General features: G+C 45.3%; 1 protein-coding gene across 1 annotated transcript in view; it reads right to left on the reverse strand.

The window, feature by feature from the left end:
- VASH2 (vasohibin 2) overlaps nucleotides 1-23,815 on the reverse strand; it is a 48,920-nt gene that overhangs the window by 11,123 nt on the left and 13,982 nt on the right. The window contains exons 4-6 of the mRNA XM_032963062.2: nucleotides 21,658-21,732; nucleotides 1,030-1,231; nucleotides 514-693 (exon numbers count right to left, since the gene is read on the reverse strand). Of these exons, the coding sequence (XP_032818953.1) occupies nucleotides 514-693; nucleotides 1,030-1,231; nucleotides 21,658-21,732 (457 nt within the window). The remainder of the gene's footprint in view (nucleotides 1-513; nucleotides 694-1,029; nucleotides 1,232-21,657; nucleotides 21,733-23,815) is intronic.

Genomic DNA, 23,815 nt, shown 5'->3' on the forward strand with positions numbered 1-23,815 from the left:
GCTTGGCATTTTTGATGAGGTCAGAGAGTTGATTACTCCCATTCTGGCCGAGTAGGAGACGAAGTGATTATGTGAATATTTCCAGTGGTTATAGCACCGCGGTTAAGTGGTTTCACCTCGTTACGACGATGTAATTGTAATTTGAAGCCTTTTGTCAATCTACCGCCGTGACGATTGTCTGACCAATTAACCACGCCGGCTCGTGCGGGTTGGTGACGGAGAGGCCTGGGGACCGCTCCAGATTTCTCTCACCACCGATGTTAACGGTGGGCAGCAATCAAATTGAGGCAGTGCGATCCCTAGCTCAGCGCCCCGATCACCGCTCCACCGCTTTATTTGGAGCTGCCAACGACAGCCGTGGCCCGGACGCAGCCCGGTCGGTACAGCGGCACGCTTCCACGAGCGGGCCGACCCAACGTTGACTCGGCGCAATCAACTCCACTGCGCCAAGCGGGTTCCGTTTAAAACGGGCGCAAGGAGACGCCCTCTGGCCTTCGCCCTCTGCCCTCGTACTTTGCAGCGGATGTCCCTGCTGTGGCGCTCCAAGCGGCTGCGCGTCTCGGCGGCGCCCGTCCGCAGCGTGTCGAGCGTCAGGTGGCCCCACGCGATGGTCTCGAAGCTCTGCGAGTCGTGCGGCACCGACAGGCCCACCTTGATGCGCGTCACCGTGTGCAGGTAGCCCCGGTACGCCTCCTGCGGCGGCCGCGTCAAGGAAGTTCGGAACGCGTAGATTAGGCGGCAAAACACGTGTGTCGTTGACCTGGGTAGAATGGGAGCGAAGGCGTGAAAGGCGCCGTACATTTTCGACGCTCTTCAGAGCGATCGGTTGACTTGCCGACGCTTGCCGCTGACGAGCGAGAGGAGCTACTTACAGAGCCGCCGACGCGGCTTTGCCGACGCGGCTTTGCCGACGGTCCTCCGAAACCCACGCCGTACGTCTTGTGACGAGGCGCTGCCCCAACGCGCGCGGGCCACTCCAACGGAACGGGGACAAAGCGGCACGAGGCACCACGGGGGAGAGAGACGCACCTGGAAGTCGGCGATGAGGTCGTAGAGCGAGCGGAACGTGAGCTGCTTGTGCATGAGGTCGGGCCGCCGGCTCATGCCCAGCGAGCCGAAGCGGCCGTTGTGGTAGACGCCCAGCACCACGTGGCGGAACGTCCGCCCGCAAAACTGCGACTTGAAGCTGAGGGGGAAGCGCTCCACGCCCGGGATCCCATTGGTCAAGTGTCTGTCAAGTTCCGCGAGGGGGTTAAGGGTCACCGTCGCTCACTAAATACCACGCTTACCGCGATATCATTTTTCATGATACGATACCGTGCCGTTCCTATCGAATTTTTATAGATATGGTACTGTAGGGTGTTGCATCGTACCATGTGGTACTGTATTGTATCGTTTTTCGGGGAACTATATCCGTTTTCTTGATGATGATTATTGTGATATCAGTATCATATAATCTTGTAATATTTTTTATTGCATTGTTTTGTGCTTTGCTATACTTCCTGCACGATTAAAGATTACTCTAAACATTCATTCACTGCAGTTTACGCATTATAAGCCTGCCAAAACTGTTCTAATTATTGCAACTTTACAATTAATGCTACTCAGACATTCTGTCAGTTACACAAGTAATGAAATGAACGACAAAATAATTACATCATACAACTGCCATGCAATCAAATATGTATGAAAAACAATCATCAGCATGGTAATATGTTACAACACGGGCAATGCGATCATCATGGCCCTCATACCGTACAAAGTTTAGTATGAATAGTGTCACCTTACCGCTGTAAGCCGACTCCGATTAGCACGGTGGGCTACGTATGGTGCAAAAGAACTTCAACATCCATACATAAATACATAGTGCCCCGCAAACCCCACATTGACCAACACACGCCCCAACCTACGCACCTATCCTCGGCTCAGGTACGTGTACAGTGCTTTTGCAAATATACTGCTGGATGAGGTCCTCCCCACGACAGGTGGGCCCTGAAGGTGATTTGAGCGTACAGTAATTCACCACGCTGGGTCCGTGTGAGTCGGTTATAGAGGTTCCTAGGACTGGTTCAGACAGCACTTGCCACCGGAGTTAGCCCAGGTCAGAAATTTAACTCAGATCGCTGTCTTCAAAGTGCCAGTGGGTCAACCACTGCGCCGCAGCTCCAAGTCTTACGTCGTTAAGTTATCTAAATTAATCGTCTTTGAAATAAATAAACCTATACCATGTGATGCCACGGGAAATGTCATACACTGCCAGAAGCTATCAAAACGGCTTTTTAAAAAAATAACGTTTTAAAATTGTGAGTAATATCGTAGCAATATAAGTGTCTTTTCCATGCAAACTTCACATCTATTGTAAAAAAAAACATGGTTTTGAATTATATTATCATAAAACCAACTTCCTATAGGATAACATTGTTACACAAATGGTTCACACGCTCAAAATTCATGTTCAATGCCAACTATGCATTCTATGGGTGTGCCTGCTATTCAGAGACAATGGTAAACATTTGCTGAACAATGCAAATAAGTACTTGATCAAATTTATTGGAATTTTGTGAGTGGCTGTGTAAACAGAGGAGTCCACACGCTCTCCCTGTTTCTGTTGGTTGTGACCGCGCATTGTTCGGCACCACGTCTGACGTTTCTCTCCACATGCTGGGAGATTCTTTAGGAATTTAATTTCAGCTCTTGAAGCTCCCAGCACATGGAGTAAAACGTTGGACACCATGTCGAACAAGATGCAGAATAACCCAGGAACACATCGGAGAGCCATGCAGCACAAATGCAAAAACCGATGCAGTCGGCCGTTTACTAGTAGTGGTTTTCTTGAGAGCAGCATGCACAGCAACGCCCCGATTAATGCCCTCCCGCTTTACGTACTTTCGCTATAACATGGTCAACGTACCGTTACCTAGTCCCGTTCTACGCACCGTGTGCCCCGCCATAACATACTCGAGATTTGCGACACCGTTAAGCCCCGCATTGTTTGCATTCCACGGCGACCATTCAGCTGCCAGATGGCAGCAAAGCGTGAGCCTCCCAGTCTCTTTCACGTATACTCTAAACCGTTGTAAAAACATTTTCCCCACGCACCGTATCTTTGGCAACTATTTTTTCTATACAAGTGTAGTGTAACAGCGCCGGCTCGTGGACAGCAGCGGCAACTTTGGCGGACAGCCAGCGCACGCGCCAGTGAGAGTGTGCACGATGTTGGCAGAGAGGAGGAACTTGAGCAAGGGTCACGGAGGACCCCGTCTGGAGGCCCCTGGAACCTGCTAGCGGGTTCGAGAAGGGGGGCGTGGCCAGGGCGGGGCCAGGCCACGCTGGGAACATAAAAGGGGCCGAGAGCAGGGTGCTCGAGGCTGCCGGTTCTGGGAGTCGACTAATCTCGTCGTCGCTGTAGTCTCGTCGCCGTCGTCGCTAAACGTCTCCACTAGATATCACGCTAAACGTCTCCGCTAGATATGGCTCTAAACGTCTCCGCTAGATATCACGCTAAACGTCTCCGCTAGATATCGCTCTAAACGTCACCGCTAGATATCACACTAAAGGTCACCGCTAGATATCACACTAAACCTCTCCGCTAGATATCACGCTAAACGTCTCCGCTAGATATCGCTCTAAACGTCACCGCTAGATATCACGCTAAACTTCACCGCTAGATATCACGCTAAACGTCTCCACTAGATATCACGCTAAACGTCACCGCTAGATATCACGCTAAACGTCACCGCTAGATATCACGCTAAACTTCACCGCTAGATATCACGCTAAACGTCACCGCTAGATATCACGCTAAACGTCACCGCTAGATATCACGCTAAACGTCACCGCTAGATATCACGCTAAACGTCACCGCTAGATATCACGCTAAACGTCTCCACTAGATATCACGCTAAACGTCACCGCTAGATATCACGCTAAACGTCTCCACTAGATATCACGCTAAACGTCTCCGCTAGATATCACGCTAAACGTCACCGCTAGATATCGCGCTAAACGTCACCGCTAGATATCACGCTAAACGTCACCGCTAGATATTGCTCTAAACGTCACCGCTAGATATCACGCTAAACGTCACCGCTAGATATCGCTCTAAACGTCACCGCTAGATATCACACTAAAGGTCACCGCTAGATATCACACTAAACCTCTCCGCTAGATATCACGCTAAACGTCTCCGCTAGATATCGCTCTAAACGTCACCGCTAGATATCACGCTAAACTTCACCGCTAGATATCACGCTAAACGTCTCCACTAGATATCACGCTAAACGTCACCGCTAGATATCACGCTAAACGTCACCGCTAGATATCACGCTAAACGTCACCGCTAGATATCACGCTAAACGTCACCGCTAGATATCACGCTAAACGTCACCGCTAGATATCACGCTAAACGTCACCGCTAGATATCACGCTAAACGTCTCCACTAGATATCACGCTAAACGTCACCGCTAGATATCACGCTAAACGTCTCCACTAGATATCATGCTAAACGTCTCCGCTAGATATCACGCTAAACGTCACCGCTAGATATCGCGCTAAACGTCACCGCTAGATATCACGCTAAACGTCACCGCTAGATATTGCTCTAAACGTCACCGCTAGATATCACGCTAAACGTCACCGCTAGATATCACGCTAAACGTCACCGCTAGATATCACGCTAAACGTCACCGCTAGATATCGTGCTAAACGTCACCGCTAGATATCGCGCTAAACGTCACCACTAGATATCGCTCTAAACGTCACCGCTAGATATCGCTCTAAACGTCTCCGCTAGATATCACACTAAAGGTCACCGCTGGATATCACACTAAAGGTCACCGCTAGATATCACGCTAAAGGTCTCCGCTAGATATCACGCTAAACGTCACCGCTAGATATCGCGCTAAACGTCACCGCTAGATATCGCTCTAAACGTCACCGCTAGATATCGCTCTAAACGTCACCGCTAGATATCACTCTAAACGTCACCGCTAGATATCACGCTAAACGTCACCGCTAGATATCGCGCTGAACGTCACCGCTAGATATCACGCTAAACGTCACCGCTAGATATCACGCTAAACGTCACCGCTAGATATCACGCTAAACGTCACCGCTAGATATCACGCTAAACGTCTCCGCTAGATATCACGCTAAACGTCACCGCTAGATATCACGCTAAACGTCTCCGCTAGATATCACGCTAAACGTCACCGCTAGATATCACGCTAAACGTCACCGCTAGATATCACGCTAAACGTCTCCGCTAGATATCACGCTAAACGTCACCGCTAGATATCACGCTAAACGTCTCCGCTAGATATCACGCTAAACGTCTCCGCTAGATATCACGTTAAACGTCTCCACTAGATATCACGCTAAACGTCACCGCTAGATATCACGCTAAACGTCACCGCTAGATATCACGCTAAACGTCACCGCTAGATATCGCTCTAAACGTCTCCGCTAGATATCGCTCTAAACGTCACCGCTAGATATCGCGCTAAACGTCACCGCTAGATATCACGCTAAACGTCACCGCTAGATATCGTGCTAAACGTCTCCGCTAGATATCGCTCTAAACGTCACCGCTAGATATCGCTCTAAACGTCTCCGTTAGATATCACGCTAAAAGTCACCGCTAGATATCGCTCTAAACGTCACCGCTAGATATCGCTCTAAACGTCACCGCTAGATATCACGCTAAAAGTCACCGCTAGATATCGTGCTAAACGTCACCGCTAGATATCACGCTAAACGTCACCGCTAGATATCGCTCTAAACGTCTCCGCTAGATATCGTGCTAAACGTCTCCGCTAGATATCGCTCTAAACGTCACCGCTAGATATCGCGCTACGAAGCAGAGCAGTTCGCTATCTCAGTCAGCGCCGTCAGCTTTATATGGCTCGTGTTGTGTACAGGCCAGGCTGAGCTACTGTGGAGAGTGTGCGGACGAGACCGTGGAAGTTGTTACTAAAGAAGGTGCCTCCTATAAACTCTGTCTCTGAATCGTTGACACTAATAAGCATACAGCATTCTTCAAAAATTTTTTTAACACTTACATGAGACTATCGTTTTTAACGGATAATACACTGTAAAATGATAACAAATGCATGTTAATAGCTTCAAAAAGTCAGTCTCCACTTGTTCGCCATTATTGTTAACACGTGGCCAGGAATCTTCTCAAGGTGGACTCCATAGCCCACAGGCTGCACATTTCTTTTGGCGTTGTTGCAATGTCTCCGAAGTGTTCACATTTTTTTGCAGCTCCCTGGTATAGTATAATAGACAAGGTAATATATATATATATTAATATATCAATAATATACACTTACTCTTCACACCGATGGTTGTACAGTATAGTAACCCATCGCACGTTACTGAGCATCCTCTGTTTAGGTACTGTACCACGTTGCGATCCACCAAAAATGCTTCGAATTAAGTCCTTTATATTTACGTTCCGGTTTTGAGGAATACATAATAGGAGTAAGCCGGAGTATGCCTCGATTGGCATTCAATTGTTTGAGTTCTGACTCCACACTTCTGAGTTCTCTATAGAACAATGAGTTGGATTCATGAAACACGCGCGCTATAAGTTGTTTATTATTATTATTACCGTGAGATTCCAAAAATAATTATTTAGAAGTAACATTGTACGCTAATGATTTTTTGCTTGGCTCATCCCTGTAGATTCCACTCCAGAGATACAGCGCTGCCGCTAAGCCCAAACGTGAGCAGCATCAATGTACTCTTGAAGCCGTGCGGAGTTGCTGCTCGTGACAGATTTAGTGCTCAAGAAATGTTGTCTGGAGTCACACTCACGCAGCAATTAGAGGCACACACTTAGCAAACATGCCTTGGGGGATATGAGAATGTGGCAGAGTGTAATATGCAGGGAATACAAATATACAAGACTCTCCAATTCAGAAAGATCTCCGGTATAATTGAGTGTCTTTACTCTCAAACTCAAAATGCCTTTTTCTGTATATCAAGTATTTTGTTTTTATAGATTGTCAATCCACTCAAGAGACGAAGGCCACTCAATGCTATCTTGCTGTATCAGGGGGGTTGACTGCCCATCACCACGCGAGTGAGGGTGAGGCTCAGGACCGGTTCAGATATCATTTGTCATGAGACAAAGACGGAAATCAAAATCAAGTCACCGGGTTATTAGGACAATGCGCTCAATACCAGGTACTGTATATTACCTTACGTCCAATGTGGAAATCCTCTTGGTTAAAACAACAATGGAGAAATGACTCTTTATGTTTTGTACATTTTAACACTCCGTATTAAATAGCCTTATTCAACTTATGACATAAGGTCGATAATATCTATGCCATGTAATGACACCATTACATGGCAACAGAATGATTAACATTTTTTTATTAACTTCAGTGGCATCTAACTTAACTACACAGCGACCTAGAAGCCATGCCGCACATCACGAGATTGTAATCACTCAGCCACGTGGGCATGGCGTGTATGTTGAACTCATCTCGCGCATCACGAGATTGTAATCACTCAGCCAAGTGGGCACCGCGTCTATGTTGAACTCATCTCGCACAGCACCAGATTGTAATCACTCAGCCACGTGGGCACGGCGTGTATGTTGAACTCATCTCGAACATCACGAGATTGTAATCACTCAGCCAAGTGGGCACCGCGTCTATGTTGAACTCATCTCGCACAGCACGAGATTGTAATCACTCAGCCAAGTGGGCACCACGTGTATGTTGAACTCATCTCGCACATCACGAGATTGTAATCACTCAGCCAAGTGGGCACGGCGTGTATGTTGAACTCATCTCGCACATCACGAGATTGTAATCACTCAGCCAAGTGGGCACGGCGTGTATGTTGAACTCATCTCGCACATCACGAGATTGTAATCACTCAGCCAAGTGGGCACCGCGTGTATGTTGAACTCATCTCGCACAGCACGAGATTGTAATCACTCAGCCAAGTGGGCACCGCGTCTATGTTGAACTCATCTCGCACATCACGAGATTGTAATCACTCAGCCAAGTGGGCACGGCGTGTATGTTGAACTCATCTCGCACATCACGAGATTGTAATCACTCAGCCACGTGGGCACCACGTGTATGTTGAACTCATCTCGCGCATCACGAGATTGTAATCACTCAGCCACGTGGGCACGGCGTGTATGTTGAACTCATCTCGCGCATCACGAGATTGTAATCACTCAGCCAAGTGGGCACCGCGTGTATGTTGAACTCATCTCGCACAGCACGAGATTGTAATCACTCAGCCACGTGGGCACGGCATGTATGTTGAACTCATCTCGAACATCACGAGATTGTAATCACTCAGCCAATTGGGCACGGCGTGTATGTTGAACTCATCTCGCACATCACGAGATTGTAATCACTCAGCCAAGTGGGCACGGCGTGTATGTTGAACTCATCTCGAACATCACGAGATTGTAATCACTCAGCCAAGTGGGCACGGCATGTATGTTGAACTCATCTCGAACATCACGAGATTGTAATCACTCAGCCAATTGGGCACCGCGTCTATGTTGAACTCATCTCGCACAGCACGAGATTGTAATCACTCAGCCAAGTGGGCACGGCGTGTATGTTGAACTCATCTCGCACATCACGAGATTGTAATCACTCAGCCAAGTGGGCACGGCGTGTATGTTGAACTCATCTCGCACATCACGAGATTGTAATCACTCAGCCAAGTGGGCACCGCGTCTATGTTGAACTCATCTCGCACATCACGAGATTGTAATCACTCAGCCAAGTGGGCACCGCGTGTATGTTGAACTCATCTCGCACATCACGAGATTGTAATCACTCAGCCAAGTGGGCACGGCGTGTATGTTGAACTCATCTCGCACATCACGAGATTGTAATCACTCAGCCAAGTGGGCACCGCGTGTATGTTGAACTCATCCCGCACATCACGAGATTGTAATCACTCAGCCAAGTGGGCACCGCGTGTATGTTGAACTCATCTCGCACATCACGAGATTGTAATCACTCAGCCACGTGGGCACCACGTGTATGTTGAACTCATCTCGCGCATCACGAGATTGTAATCACTCAGCCACGTGGGCACGGCGTGTATGTTGAACTCATCTCGCGCATCACGAGATTGTAATCACTCAGCCAAGTGGGCACCGCGTGTATGTTGAACTCATCTCGCACAGCACGAGATTGTAATCACTCAGCCACGTGGGCACGGCATGTATGTTGAACTCATCTCGAACATCACGAGATTGTAATCACTCAGCCAATTGGGCACGGCGTGTATGTTGAACTCATCTCGCACATCACGAGATTGTAATCACTCAGCCAAGTGGGCACGGCGTGTATGTTGAACTCATCTCGAACATCACGAGATTGTAATCACTCAGCCAAGTGGGCACGGCATGTATGTTGAACTCATCTCGAACATCACGAGATTGTAATCACTCAGCCAATTGGGCACCGCGTCTATGTTGAACTCATCTCGCACAGCACGAGATTGTAATCACTCAGCGAAGTGGGCACGGCGTGTATGTTGAACTCATCTCGCACATCACGAGATTGTAATCACTCAGCCAAGTGGGCACGGCGTGTATGTTGAACTCATCTCGCACATCACGAGATTGTAATCACTCAGCCAAGTGGGCACCGCGTCTATGTTGAACTCATCTCGCACATCACGAGATTGTAATCACTCAGCCAAGTGGGCACCGCGTGTATGTTGAACTCATCTCGCACATCACGAGATTGTAATCACTCAGCCAAGTGGGCACGGCGTGTATGTTGAACTCATCTCGCACATCACGAGATTGTAATCACTCAGCCAAGTGGGCACCGCGTGTATGTTGAACTCATCCCGCACATCACGAGATTGTAATCACTCAGCCAAGTGGGCACAGCGTCTATGTTGAACTCATCTCGCACAGCACGGAGCCAACCACGCTAATCAGAGGCGAGTTGTCAATATTCAACTCAAACACATGCAGTGATTCAATACTACCCAACTATACGTGGTTGTGTTTGTGACGAAATCACCCACAATTCACTCCGTCTCGTCATGCCTTGCAGGCTCAGCAGGCTTGAGCCTGGATAGCGCGAGCACTTCATGACCACCACGCATAGAAAACAAATATCATAGCTGCTGCTGCTGCTGCTGCTGCTGCGCAAGCTACAATGTCAGCCAGTGCACAATAATCCACGGATAAATAGTACTCAACTCATGACGACTGTACTCCCTGTATTCACCAGCCCGCACTGGCCAGCGGAGTGACACGTGGTACAATAAGTTTACACGACTCACACGGCATGGGGAACCCTTCATCCAGCAGTGGATTGGCGAATGGACCATGCACGTACGTGTACAATGTAATTTTTATTTGATATGTATATATATTTTTTCAAATCAAGACTCTTGACCGCGAAGGAAAATCAGACTCGGATCTGTGAGATTTATAGAGCTTTGTAATTGTGGCACGGAGCTCACAGGTACCTCGAGGGGCTTGCTCTGTCGGTGACTTGTTTCCAATTGACAATAAGCCACATTAATGGACTGACCTTTGTATTTTATTTTGACAACACAGCGTGTCCAATTTGATTCTTTCTGCGGGATTAATACAAAAAACTTAAAACACCGTGCAGCCTATAAGAAGGTCCTCGTGAAAACAGTTAATTTCTTAAATATGAGCAGATAACGACCATGCAGTAGTAGTGGGATCCGCTGAGCAGTGCGAGTGATGAAGCAGGAAGAGAAGTCGTTTAGGTGACTGGCTTGCTGTCTCAAAAAGGGTGTGCAGAAACACAATATTGGAATTCACTGCACTCCTTCCTTGCGTGGAGATAGCCAGCTGGCTGAAACGTCGAGACATTTACTTCCTCTCAGGGACTCGAACAAGTCCCCGTTATTATATGTGTACATCTCTTATGTATTGTTTAGCTTCACTGAAGCAGCAACTTCATTCCTTAGTTTTGTTATCGCCACTACTAGCACGCTAAAGTATGATCCACATTAAAGCATTGGAGCGGTCGTGGGTAGCATGCTGCACCATGAACCCGACGACCCGAGTTCTAAACTATTTTTTATTTCACCAGGTAAGGCCTACTGTGCTATAAGCTCTTTTTCAGAAGCGACCTGGCCACAAATGATAACTCAATGAAGTGGCGTATCACGTGTAAGTGTATAGCAGTCAAATACTCTAATCGCACGTTTCTAAATGTGGAGGGAAGAGTGGAGGACCTGGAGAAAAATCCACACAACCACGGGGAGAAAGAAGAAGCAAACTGCAAATATACAGGCGTCAGGGTCGGGATCGAACCCACGACCTCCTGCATACCAGGCGATGGAGTTAACATATTCTTGGGTCTTTCGGTAAAGTCACGTAGACAGGTTAAAAGAAAATTAAAAATAACAAAAAAAACTACGACGTTTCGATTGCAACACAAGCGGTTATCTTCAGGAAAAGGGGGGTTAGCTTCCAAGGCAAACTGTTTATAAAGGTTTGAAATGGGTGTAGCCCAAATGTCAGCAGCCAATGATAATGTAAGGGGTGGGCAGCCAACCCGGCGGTGGTTCGTTTTCCACCAATCAAAGGGCTGCCAGGTGAGAATGAGCATGTTAAAGAGAGATTAGCAAGTTAATGGCAGATCCCAGAGCCGCAGCCAAGGGATCGGCGCACGAAGTGACTGTGACAGCGCAAGTTTGAAATGGGCGTAAAGCACAACTAACATCGGAAGGTGGTAGGGTGGGAACATCATAGCCAATTATGACTTAAATTGGTTGATAACGTCCTTCTGATTGTTCAGTTTGTACCCATCTTCTCGGTTGAAATTGTGTCTGTATATATGGATGGCTTCATGAACGAATCTTTGTTGATAGCCATTGGGCTTGCAAAGTACCTTTGTCTTAGAAAAATCAATTTCCTGTCAGCCCACCGCATTAAAACAATGATCAGCCACGGCCGAGGTATTGGTCCTACCGTGTTTCAGATCTGCCTTATGTTCACGAACACGGTCTGAGACATGTCGCTTAGTTTCCCCAATGTAACTACTGCCGCAGACACAGCTTAGTTTGTAGACGCCGGGGTATTGCATGTCAGGGATCACATCCTTCACAGATGGGATCAGATCACGAATTTTATGTATTGTGTTAAATCGAACCTGGATCTTGTATTTGCTGATGATTTTGGAAATCTTTTTTGTGACCTCTGCTATGTATGGCAAGGTGTTGATTGGGTCCTCAGATGGTTCTTTCCCAACGGTTGGGGTGATAGCTTTGTTATTTTTTGTTATTTTCTTTGAATCTATCTACGTAAAGACCCAAGAATATGAATTCCTGCAGTCACGAAAGTTTTAAGTCAAGGGGTTAACATCTCTCCGCTACCGAGTTTGAACACGAGTGGCGCGTGATATCTCAGCTGGAGCTGCCCTTCCCACCTTCCACCATCGTGGTGAAGTATGGTAAACAAAAAACGTGCACACACACAAACGACCCGGCGTGGGGAAGCTTTCGTTCAATGGTGGATTTATAATGGCAGGAATTTATTTTCATATTATTATTTGTAAACCCTCTTGGTATAAACTGTAGGCATAAGGTATAAACAGTAGCTACTCGACAACATCCTTAACTACCTTCATGGAGGCCTCTTTTATTGCACATGACTCAAGAGCACAGATGGCTCATTTAACCACGGACAAAGGAGCCATACTCTTTGGTTCTATTCGGTAAAGTCACGTAGGTAAAAAACAAAACAACACACTTACAGTACCCCGGAGTTTACAAATTGATCTGCACCTGTGGTGGACTGCTATATCGGGGAGACGAAACGACATGTCTCTGACCGAATTCGCGAGCACAAATCAGATTTGAAACACGGCAGAATGAATTCTTCTGCCGTAGCTGATCACTGTTACAACGCTGTGGGTGATTACGATATAGTTTTCTCTGATACCAAGGTTCTCTGCAAACCAACGGGTTTTTATCAGAGATTTGTTCACGAGGCAATTCAGATTTCCAAACACAGACAAATTTCAACTGAGAAGATGGTTTCAAATTAAGCAACCATTGGAAAGATGTTCTAAATCGAACCAAACATTAAACTAATTTTCAACGGTACAGTATATTTATTCAAGTAGTGGCATTCCAAACTCTCACGGTGGTGTAATGTCCAAGCTTTCACAGTAGTACATTTTATGCTAATTCCTTTGTCAAGGCGTTTTCTGTTTACCCCCTCACAGCTTAAAGGAGGCGACCTGCGCTTGGCTTTCTTCACTCCAACGCTATCCTCTAGACAGTTTGGTCCCTTCACCTGATGAAGGCCACTTGTGTTGTGGCCGAAACGTCGTGATTTTTTGTTGTTTTGTTTTTTACCTACGTGACTTTACCAAATAGAACCAAAGAGTATGGATCCTTGCAGTCACGAAAGCTTCAAATCTAGAAAGTAGCCATAATTGAAAGAGCAGTTGATACAATTATCCCAGCCAGGGAAAGAGCAGTGGAACATCGTAAGCCAGTTTCCAAGACGGGATAAATGTCACAGATTAGTGAATTTATATTTACATAGATCTAAACCTAATTGTGTGTTCATCAGACAGCGGCTGGCTATTTGTAATTCTTGCTATCATTGCTATATAATTGTTGATCTTGCGAGGAGGGCCAACGCGCAGTAGTTAAATAATGAAATGAACACCAACTTCGTATGATAGGAATGCAGAACACATGCTGCTTTGTCAATATTCAGGAAATAAAGTATTTGTTTATAGGCAAAACAACACTTTTCATTAGAACGATATCCCTCTACCAGTTGAGTGTTCATTGATATTAACACTACAAGCCTGACAGGATTTGTTTCAACCACAGATGTATTCAACAATCGCAAAGGACAATAATGATCTAACTCTCCATAACAGAGTAACAATGGAGATTATTCCAACGTTTTTTTTTTACCAGGAAAAGCAAAACTGAGTTATTAATTCTAGAAAAATCTCTAAAAAAACCAAAGAGTATGAGTTATTAATTATTTTTCAGAGGCAACCTGGCCATGCATCATTGAAGTGGCTTATCATGACATGCAGGAATGTATGGTAGCAGCCAAATAATCTCAACACATTTTTCGAAACGCGGAGGGTAAAAACAAAGGAACCCAGAGAAAAATCCACACAACCACGGGGAGAAAGAAGAAGCAGACTCCAAATATACAGCAGGCATCAGGGTCGGGATCGAACCCACGATCTCCTCCACACCAGGAGAGGGAGTTAACATCTCCTAGCCACCGTGATGATGATGAGAAAGAAAGAAGCAGACTCCAAATATACAGCAGGCATCAGGGTCGGGATCGAACCCACGATCTCCTCCACACCAGGAGACGGAGTTAACATCTCCTAGCCACCGTGGATCCTACGACGGAAAATATAACAAGCGGGCATTTGTGGCTAAGCAACATCGTGAAAACAAATCTAAATAAGCAGTCCTCCACCCTTAATGGTGTATGGCACTCAAATGTCTAATTTAGCCTGGCTGAATAATTAGGGAAGAGCCTCGCCACCTGAGTTCGATTGCTGCTCTGGCCCAGACAACTAGAAGTAGAATAAGAATGATAAAATATCACAAAAAACAGCATCGCAAAATGATGTAGCTCTTAGTTTTCACGATTCACTGGACCTAAAAGTAATTAGGTTGAGATGTGTAAGGAAATTTCATCTAAAGAGAAAACACCAGACGGCTTACAATCTAAACCATCCCTATTAAATCTCACAGTTTACAAATAATGGCACACTTGATAATTTGCACAACCTCCTTCGGAACGTTAACATGTTTATTATGGCGTATTGAGTGAGAATAAAATATAAATGTGTGCACTCTCAGTTGTATATTATCATAATTTGACAGCCTTTGCTGTGTATAGAAAATAAAAAGAAAATTGTACAGGACTGCTGCTGTAATTCAGCTTGTAAGTCTTCAAACTGGTGCTTGTTTGATGGCACTGGATGCTTGGCAGGGAGTGTAATTTAACGAGAATAATTCATGTTACGAAACAGCGGTTCCTTATCAAGGTGTCACATTGTCCTCCCTTGTGACACAGGCAGCACGCGAGCCTCTCACTCGCTCTGCAATCTTTATTGTTCCGCAGATCCTAAGCCTGTTCTCGACGAGCCAACGTAACATCGCAAAGGAATTAAGAGTGTCTGAAAAATGGCTTTTCAAACGCCATGAATGTTCTGAACGGGACAGAACGTCTCAAGGAGACATCATGCGCCTGTGGTAAAGGCATCATTTCAGTTCACACTTGGGATGAACGTGCACTTTTATTTCTTGCAGTTGCCGATTGCCTCTAGAACGGTGATGTCATATTAAATATCCCTACACTCTTATCAAGGATAAACCTCGAATTGGCTTTCCAAAGGTTTAATCGTGTACGTATGTTGAGCTTCTTCCACATCGTGCGGAGCCAACTGCTCGAATAGAAGGTGCGGGGGAAGGACAACAAACTAAACACAAAACGCAGTTCTAAAGAAATTAGTTTTAAATTTATATCTAAAAGTGCATATCTCCAGTGGCTTCCTAATATCGGAGGCGCGTTCCTGACGCCCGCGGAAGCGCATCTGAGAACGCGCGACGCACTGACCGCCTTTGATCGATGGCCAGCCAAAAGCCACTGCGAGGATGGGGGGAGTTCAAGTGAATTTCGCTGCTGGATGAAGGCCTCCCTGAGCCGTCTCTCATGGCCCGGCGATGTAACACTCCACCTAGCACAAGCGCACCACGAGCTGACCTCAGCGTCCCTCCACCTCCGTGGTGGAGCGACGTCCTCTCGGCCGTGGTTCCCTGGCTCGGCTGCCACACCATCGCTGCTCTCAGCCACCAGCCACAAGCCCCAAGCTCGCTCGCTTTTCCCAACAGTCAACCCGATGCCTTTAACCTGATACCATGTGTTCTCAGATTCCTGTGTTCCTTTTTATGCCTCGCAGTATAATTCCATGCATGCGCCTCTGCACACTTTTTTTTGCAGAATCTCAAGCTTTTGTTATAATTTTGTCAATGCCCAGATTTCCAATCCACACGTCCTAGCGGTTCCCATGAACCGACAAAAAGCTTTCTACTTTCGGCACATTGCAAAAGTTTATTTTCGTTATGGAGTTCCGCTTTCCAAAAGCACTCCAATCTGCTCTCATCCACCTCTGAATACGATCTCTATGATCACGGGCCATCGTTAACGACCGTTCTTGGCACACACACTCTGCTGTGTTTTCCACCTGACAGATATCTCCAGTTGTTGAACCAACATGTCGTATGTTCCACCCAGTGTATACTATCCACCCCATGTAAGAATAGGTTATCCTTTCTAGCAATAAAACAGGAGCTGTGTTAAGATGTTCAAACACCAAACTGAAACCTTTTGCAAGGAATCATGTCTGCATTAACCAGATACTTGTGATGAACATGCAAACTAAAACACACACTCTGGTAGTATATGATGCATTGTCTTTAAAACGGAACGGTCCACACCAGAGACAGCTTCTTTTAAGCCTGGTCTCAGTGTCAGACCAGAGGACGCCAAAAGGCGAACAGCACAAAGACAATGCCACTATCAGGACAATGAGAGCTCGGGGTGAGCATCTACATTATGGGACCTCCCTTTGTTTGTACAGTGAGGAAAAAAAGTATTTGATCCCCTGCTGATTTTGTATGTTTGCCCACTGACAAAGAAATGATCAATCTATAATTTTAATGGTAGGTTTATTTGAACAGTGAGAGACAGAATAACAAAAAATCCAGAAAAACGCATGTCAAAAATGTTATAAATTGATTTGCATTTTAATGAGGGGAATAAGTATTTGACCCCTCTGCAAAACATGACTTAGTACTTGGTGGCAACACCCTGGTTGGCAATCACAGAGCTCAGACGTTTCTTGTAGTTGGCCACCAGGTTTGCACACATCTCAGGCAGGATTTTGTCCCACTCCTCTTTGCAGATCTTCTCCAAGTCATTAAGGTTTCGAGGCTGACGTTTGGCAACTCGGACCTTCAGCTCCCTCCACAGATTTTCTATGGGATTAAGGTCTGGAGACTGGCTAGGCCACTCCAGGACCTTAATGTGCTTCTTCTTGAGCCACTCCTTTGTTGCCTTGGCCATGTGTTTTGGGTCATTGTCATGATGGAATACCCATCCACGACCCATTTTCAATGCCCTGGCTGAGGGAAGGAGGTTCTCACCCAAGATTTGACGGTACATGGCCCCGTCCATCGTCCCTTTGATGCGGTGAAGTTGTCCTGTCCCCTTAGCAGAAAACACCCCCAAAGCATGTTTCCACCTCCATGTTTGACGGTGGGGATGGTGTTCTTGAGGTCATAGGCAGCATTCCTCCTCCTCTAAACACGGCGAGTTGAGTTGATGCCATAGAGCTCCATTTTGGTCTCATCTGACCACAACACTTTCACCCAGTTGTCCTCTGAATCATTCAGATGTTCATTGGCAAACTTCAGACGGGCATGTAAATGCGTTTTCTTGAGCAAGGGGACCTTGCGGGCGCTGCAGGATTTCAGTCCTTCACGGCGTAGTGTGTTACCAATTGTTTTCTTGGTGACTATGGTCCCAGCTGCCTTGAGATCATTGACAAGATCCTCTCGTGTAGTTCTGGGTTGATTCCGCACCGTTCTCATGATCATTGCAACTCCACGAGGTGAGATCTTGCATGGAGCCCCAGGCCGAGGGAGATTTACAGTTCTTTTGTGTTTCTTCCATTTGCGAATAATCGCACCAACTGTTGTCACCTTCTCACCAAGCTGCTTGGCAATGGTCTTGTAGCCCATTCCAGCCTTGTGTAGGTCTACAATCTTGTCCCTGACATCCTTGGAGAGCTCTTTGGTCTTGGCCATGGTGGAGAGTTTGGAATCTGATTGATTGATCGCTTCTGTGGACAGGTGTCTTTTATACAGGTAACAAGAGTGTGCTCCTAATCTCAGCTCGTTACCTGTATAAAAGACACCTGGGAGCCAGAAATCTTTCCGATTGAGAGGGGGTCAAATACTTATTTCCCTCATTAAAATGCAAATCAATTTATAACATTTTTGACATGCGTTTTTCTGGATTTTGTTGTTATTCTGTCTCTCACTGTTCAAATAAATCTACCATTAAAATTATAGAATGATCATTTCTTTGTCAGTGGGCAAAAGTACAAAATCAGCAGGGGATCAAATACTTTTTTCCCTCACTGTATTTTCACCACAAGTATTGTGGTTAATGCAGTAAACATGATTACTTGAAAAAAGGTTTAAGTTTGGTGTTTTAACATCTTGACACCTGTTTTGTTGCCAGAAAGGGTAAAATCTATTCTTATATTTTGATACTGGCAAGGGAGTGTAATTGTATATTTATGAGTGTACAATGCCTTTAACATCCATTATTTATCCAGAAATCTACACTCGGGTGTATTTTATGATTATAATGTGTGTAGTGAGCCCCAAGCTATAAAATACTGTTTTAGCAAATAGTGCCATAGTTCAAGTCATGTTTATTCATGTGATCGTAAGTAGTACTCAATATTAAACAATTATAAAGGTTTAAAGTTAGCTATGCCTAAGTAATCTTTTAAAAATGTAGCCAAGAAAAAATATTAAAATGTGTCCCCGAAGCAGAGCTGCATAGCGTCTGCTATTGAGTTGTGATGACAAAAAGACGTTTACTACATTAGGAACACGCATGGATTACATGCTCTTGAGATTACATTCAGACATAAAACGTCTCACTATACCATCACGTGAAATGTGTGGTAATTCTACAGACAGTCAAACATTGTCCTGGTCCAATACGACATTCGCAAAAAAGCCAGAGGGCCCGATTCACAAGTCTATTTTCACCGTTATTCCAGCAGCTTCTCAATGGCACCATCACCACATGAAACAGCCATTGTCTCTTGAACTTCTCTCGCACCGTACGTAGCCAACCGTGCTCGTCAGAGATGCAACTCGTGCCACAAATAACAAAAACCCAACACATTCCTCAATAACGCTGTCGCCTTAAGTGAAAACAATATATATGTGCAACAGGAGACTTGCATTAACATTATTTAGATAAGTTTAGTGCTAGAAATGTCCAAATGATGAACCACTTTGTTGAGTGATCATTTGTGGCTAGGTTGCTTCTGAAAAATAAATTAATACCTCAGTGAGCTTTGCCTGGCAAGATGGGTATGGTTTAATTAGTGTTTGAATTATTTATTTACCTTTCTTGTACTTTGCACTATCATGTTTTTGTATTTTTTGTTCTTGTAATGATCTTACCCGCCCCTACCGGATATAGCTCATCGGATTCCTCCAGAATAAATATTCTGATTCTGACTTTGTGGGCAATGGCTTTTCTTCTCGGCGCACCAAAGTGCCTGTGTCCCGCTTCCAATGGAGTACGGAGCACCAAATCGTTCGTTTAAATGGCTCGGAGCTCAAGGTGAGCAGGCTTGGGTGAAGTCAGAGAACCACAGGGTCACGGCGAGCGCTCTCGAGTGCCGTGGCTCGTGTGGTGAGCACCGTGGGTCGTGTGGTGAGTGCTGTGGCTCGTGTGGTGAGCACCGTGGCTCGTGTGGTGAGTGCCGTGGCTCGTGTGGTGAGTGCCGTGGCTCGTGTGGTGAGTGCCGTGGCTCGTGTGGCGGGCCATTCTGAAACTTTGTTGCGGTATTTCCACAGCACGATTTTTTAAAGATTTTTTCGTGGTACTTTAATCTTTTTAGAGAGCTGCAAAATGGGAGCCATGCACGCACACAACCAGGGTGACTGATGATGAAAACAAATAAGATGTGAATAAAATAAGCAATGCTTTTGGTGATTATGTTATGGCAATGACATCAAACAGCTCTGTTCTGCCTTTCGAATTCGAGGTGAAAGAATGTGGAACCACGTGAACTTTCTTGCTAATCTGAAACAGACCCTGCAACACTCTTCATGTGAAGTGCTCTTCCCAATAACATCTGGCAATTCAGCAGCGTTTGCTTCACAGTCCTGACTGCTGATGAGACCAGGTCGAAACCAGCCCCAGAGTTTGCTTCCTTAAACACATTCTGCTTGACAATACTGCTATGGAAAGTCACAAGGTTGATGGACTAAAACATTACACTTCTATTTGTATCCTTCTCCCCACTGGCGGTGGCACGTGCCCCCCCCCCCAATGATCAGATAGAAATCCCTAATTTCGATCGGATCATTGGGGGTTATTAGTAATAAATCTGCATTTCGCGACCCCCACTGCCACTGTGTAGCATATTATTACGTACCAGGGACTCAATGAGATGATAGGACAATAGTCTGAGTCCATAATTGGCAATAAGTAACGGCAAAGCGGTTATAAGCGACTCACAGAATTGTGCGCAGTTGCGTACAGAGTCCACGACTTCCCTGAAGGCATTCACCTTCAGCGAGCACGATGCCGATCACACAACGCGGTTCGAATTCGACCCTCGATCGATGGCTGCGCCATCGCCGCACATGCGCCGAATAAAAAGCAAGGGACAAGTCCTTGCTTACTAACAACTCCTATCATTTTTCATCGCTGGAGGGGATGCCCCCCCTCTACCTGAAAATCCTGGCTCCGCCATTCCTCTCCCGCACCTCCAATTAACAGTTAGCAATGAATGGTGCGAAATAAGTTCAACATACATACATACATACAAGACACAGAACATATCTCTGATTATGTATTCTGTAAGCTGGATTTAAGGTGACCGGATGTGTAGTCACGCCACGTTTGTTGTTCATCTAAAGCACCCAGGATGCCACGTGATGGGTTGGCCACGTGAGTGGAATGTAAAGTTTTCTTAAACGGTTAAATCTCGGATTTACAGTGCAGCACCTGCTTACTGACCAAGTGCGTCACGCCAAGTGGCTTAAAGTCAATCATTCCCTTTAGCTGCTCTAAACTACCAAGCCAAGGGTCAGGCCTCTCTGCCACTCGAGTAAAGGAACTTGGAAGCTGCTGAACATATACAAAATATGCAAGCGGAACCCCATTCAGTCTCCACATATGAAGAAAAATATTTTTGCCCATTTTTCCATCAGCTTTTTTGGGTTGAAGGGGCGGTAGTTGAGATGGGAATGCTCTTGCTAATAACATGTGGTAAACCTAGCAGTATTTTCTTTTAATAAGCCTGACTGATGATGAGATCCAGGTCAAAACCGGTCAACAGTTTGCTTGCTTTAAACATTTCTGCTGGATATTGGTCTGGAGAGCTAATAGGCTGATGGACTAATTGTTGTATTTATTATAATTATTATTACATGCAAAGAGAAAGTATGTCTCTATATATTGTGAATACTCTCACCAAAAATGCTCCACAACAACGGATGAGTTTATAAAGAACAGGGCACCTTCAATAGACTGTAGAACACATTCACTTGCCAAGTGAAGCCTGACAGTAACCAATGTCAATGAACACTTTAAACTTCGCATGATAATGTGCACCTTCAATTCATTCTGCATTGCCTCCTTCACCAAACGAGTGTACTTTTCACCGCAAGGTGTACTTCACATGCAAACCGTTTAGTATATTTTTTTTTGCGAAAAGATACGTAGAGTACTGTACACACACACTCGCTGCAAACCCTCCTGCAGAACTTGCCATCGCACCACACCGAGCAGAGGGAGGGTCACCCCAGACACACTGGGTGCACGTCAAGGATACATTCCCAGTATGACGGCTTCCAGACACTTGATGGGAAGCGATTCTTGCACCATCTCACGAGCGGCATCCATAAGCCTGTTGGGGGCCAGACGTTCATCAACCCACTGTGTCAAACGATTGGAGAGTTTGCATCGATACAGCTCCGAGTGAAAACAGACACGAGATAGATTGTAAAGGCTGGGGTTTTTTTTTTGCTCCATGCAATGAGCAAATTCAGCGTTATGTGGCCCCTAAATTCTTATTACGACACTTTTTACCCCGCAAAGCCTAACGACTCTGTTTCAGGAGGATCCTGCCACAATTTTGCAGAAGGGGACAATAGCTGTTATGTTTATTCCAATTGAGTAGTTTATTGGGGTAATTTTGGTATTGTTTTTGGTAAATTTGTACCACGACATCGGCACACAATGGCCTCCTCTTGCGAATGGTGTCATGGAATCTTTAACGTCCGCCATGAAGCAAACGCCGCATATGTGTATGGTTGAACCACAGTATGAGTCAAGGCGGCCGCTAGATTCGAACCGCGAACCTCTGCAACAAGCCGCGAATGTGACACTAATAATTAAGCTCTCATCAACGTGACACAGGGTCTCATAAGTGGGTTTCCTCCGATATATGCCATGTGTTCCTTTCTGCACACTGCTCAAGTTTGGAATTCCCTCCCATCATCTTTCCTCCAAGTTCTGTAAACCTTGCTCAACTCAAGAAATGCATTAACTCATGTATATCACGTCATTAACTCATGTATATTACGTGACTGACTCATGTATTACGCCATTAACTCATGTATATTACGTCATTATCTCATGTATATTACGTCATTAACTCATGTATATTACGTCATTAACTTATGAATATTACGTCATTAATTCATGTATATCACGTCATCAACTCATGTATATTACGTCATTAACTTATGAATATTACGTCATTAACTCATGTATATTATGTCATTAACTCATGTATATTACGTCATTAACTCATGTATATTACGTCATTATCTCATTTATATTACGTCATTAACTCATGTCTATCACGTCATTAACTCATGTATATTACGTCATTAACTCATGAACATTACGTCATTAACTCATATATATTACGTCATTACCTCATGTATATTACGTCATTAACTCATGTATATTACGTCATTAACTCATGTAAATTACACCTTCAGGAGTGGTTTGTTGTTGGCTCCCTTGGTATTTGGGGCCTCTGGGCATTTGCTCAGTAATCATAATTGAATATTGTTTATATATACATGTATTTACACTGAACTGCTATAATGTATTGCTGATTATTTAAACTGTGAATCACAAGATAACATTCCTGCTATGCATATACACAAACAAGGCAAGTGCATGCCATGACAGTGTGGGGTATTAAACTTCTGCGTGTGCTATATTCCATGATGACATAAATAAGCACGTGTGAAACGGTTGTACAAGGCGTGCATCCACATTAGTTTCCATGTGGAAAAATGTACAACCGTTATATGACTGGACTGAGAGTCTGAAGCCCGCGGCTATGCCTCATAACCACGACTGTTCAGACAAAGGCATCTTATCACTCAAGTTGTTGTGCGTCAGAAATGAGAATTCCTGCATGTGGCTCATATTGGTGATGTGAGTCACTGCAAATATCGAGGTTCTCAGAGGGCAAGGCACCGCATCGAGCCACATCCAAGGCGAGTAATGTGAAAGGCGTTAATATACCAGGGCTATTGTACGTGCCGTCTAAAACATGTGTCGTTCGCAACCTGAACATGACACTCCTGAATAAATAACACGTTTAATAAATACGTCCTTGTATTCTACACAAGCGTATTCACCCTCTATAAACTTTACAGATGCCATTGTGTAGGTAGAATTTCCGGGTTTTATAATCGTGCATATTATCATCATCATCAGGCATGTTCGATCCGCTCCTGAAAGCCGACCCAAGTTGTCACCATCTGTCATAGTCTCGTGGCTATGATTAATTATGACTACAACGCCTGCCTACCCAGAAAAATCTCACCGAATCACACGTGAACATTTTTTTCTGAAGGGTCCTGCCAAGTTTATTTTTAAAGTATCGGGCGAGCATTACTCCATGTATATATATTCCCTTTGAGTAATTTGGTGCAACAATCCATCAGGCTTCTGCACGCAATGCG

Source organism: Petromyzon marinus, chromosome 29 (genome assembly GCF_048934315.1).
Source record: "Petromyzon marinus isolate PM22_M1 ecotype Great Lakes invasive population chromosome 29, UKy_Petmar_22M1.pri1.0, whole genome shotgun sequence".
In the NCBI taxonomy this organism is placed as follows: domain Eukaryota; kingdom Metazoa; phylum Chordata; class Hyperoartia; order Petromyzontiformes; family Petromyzontidae; genus Petromyzon; species Petromyzon marinus.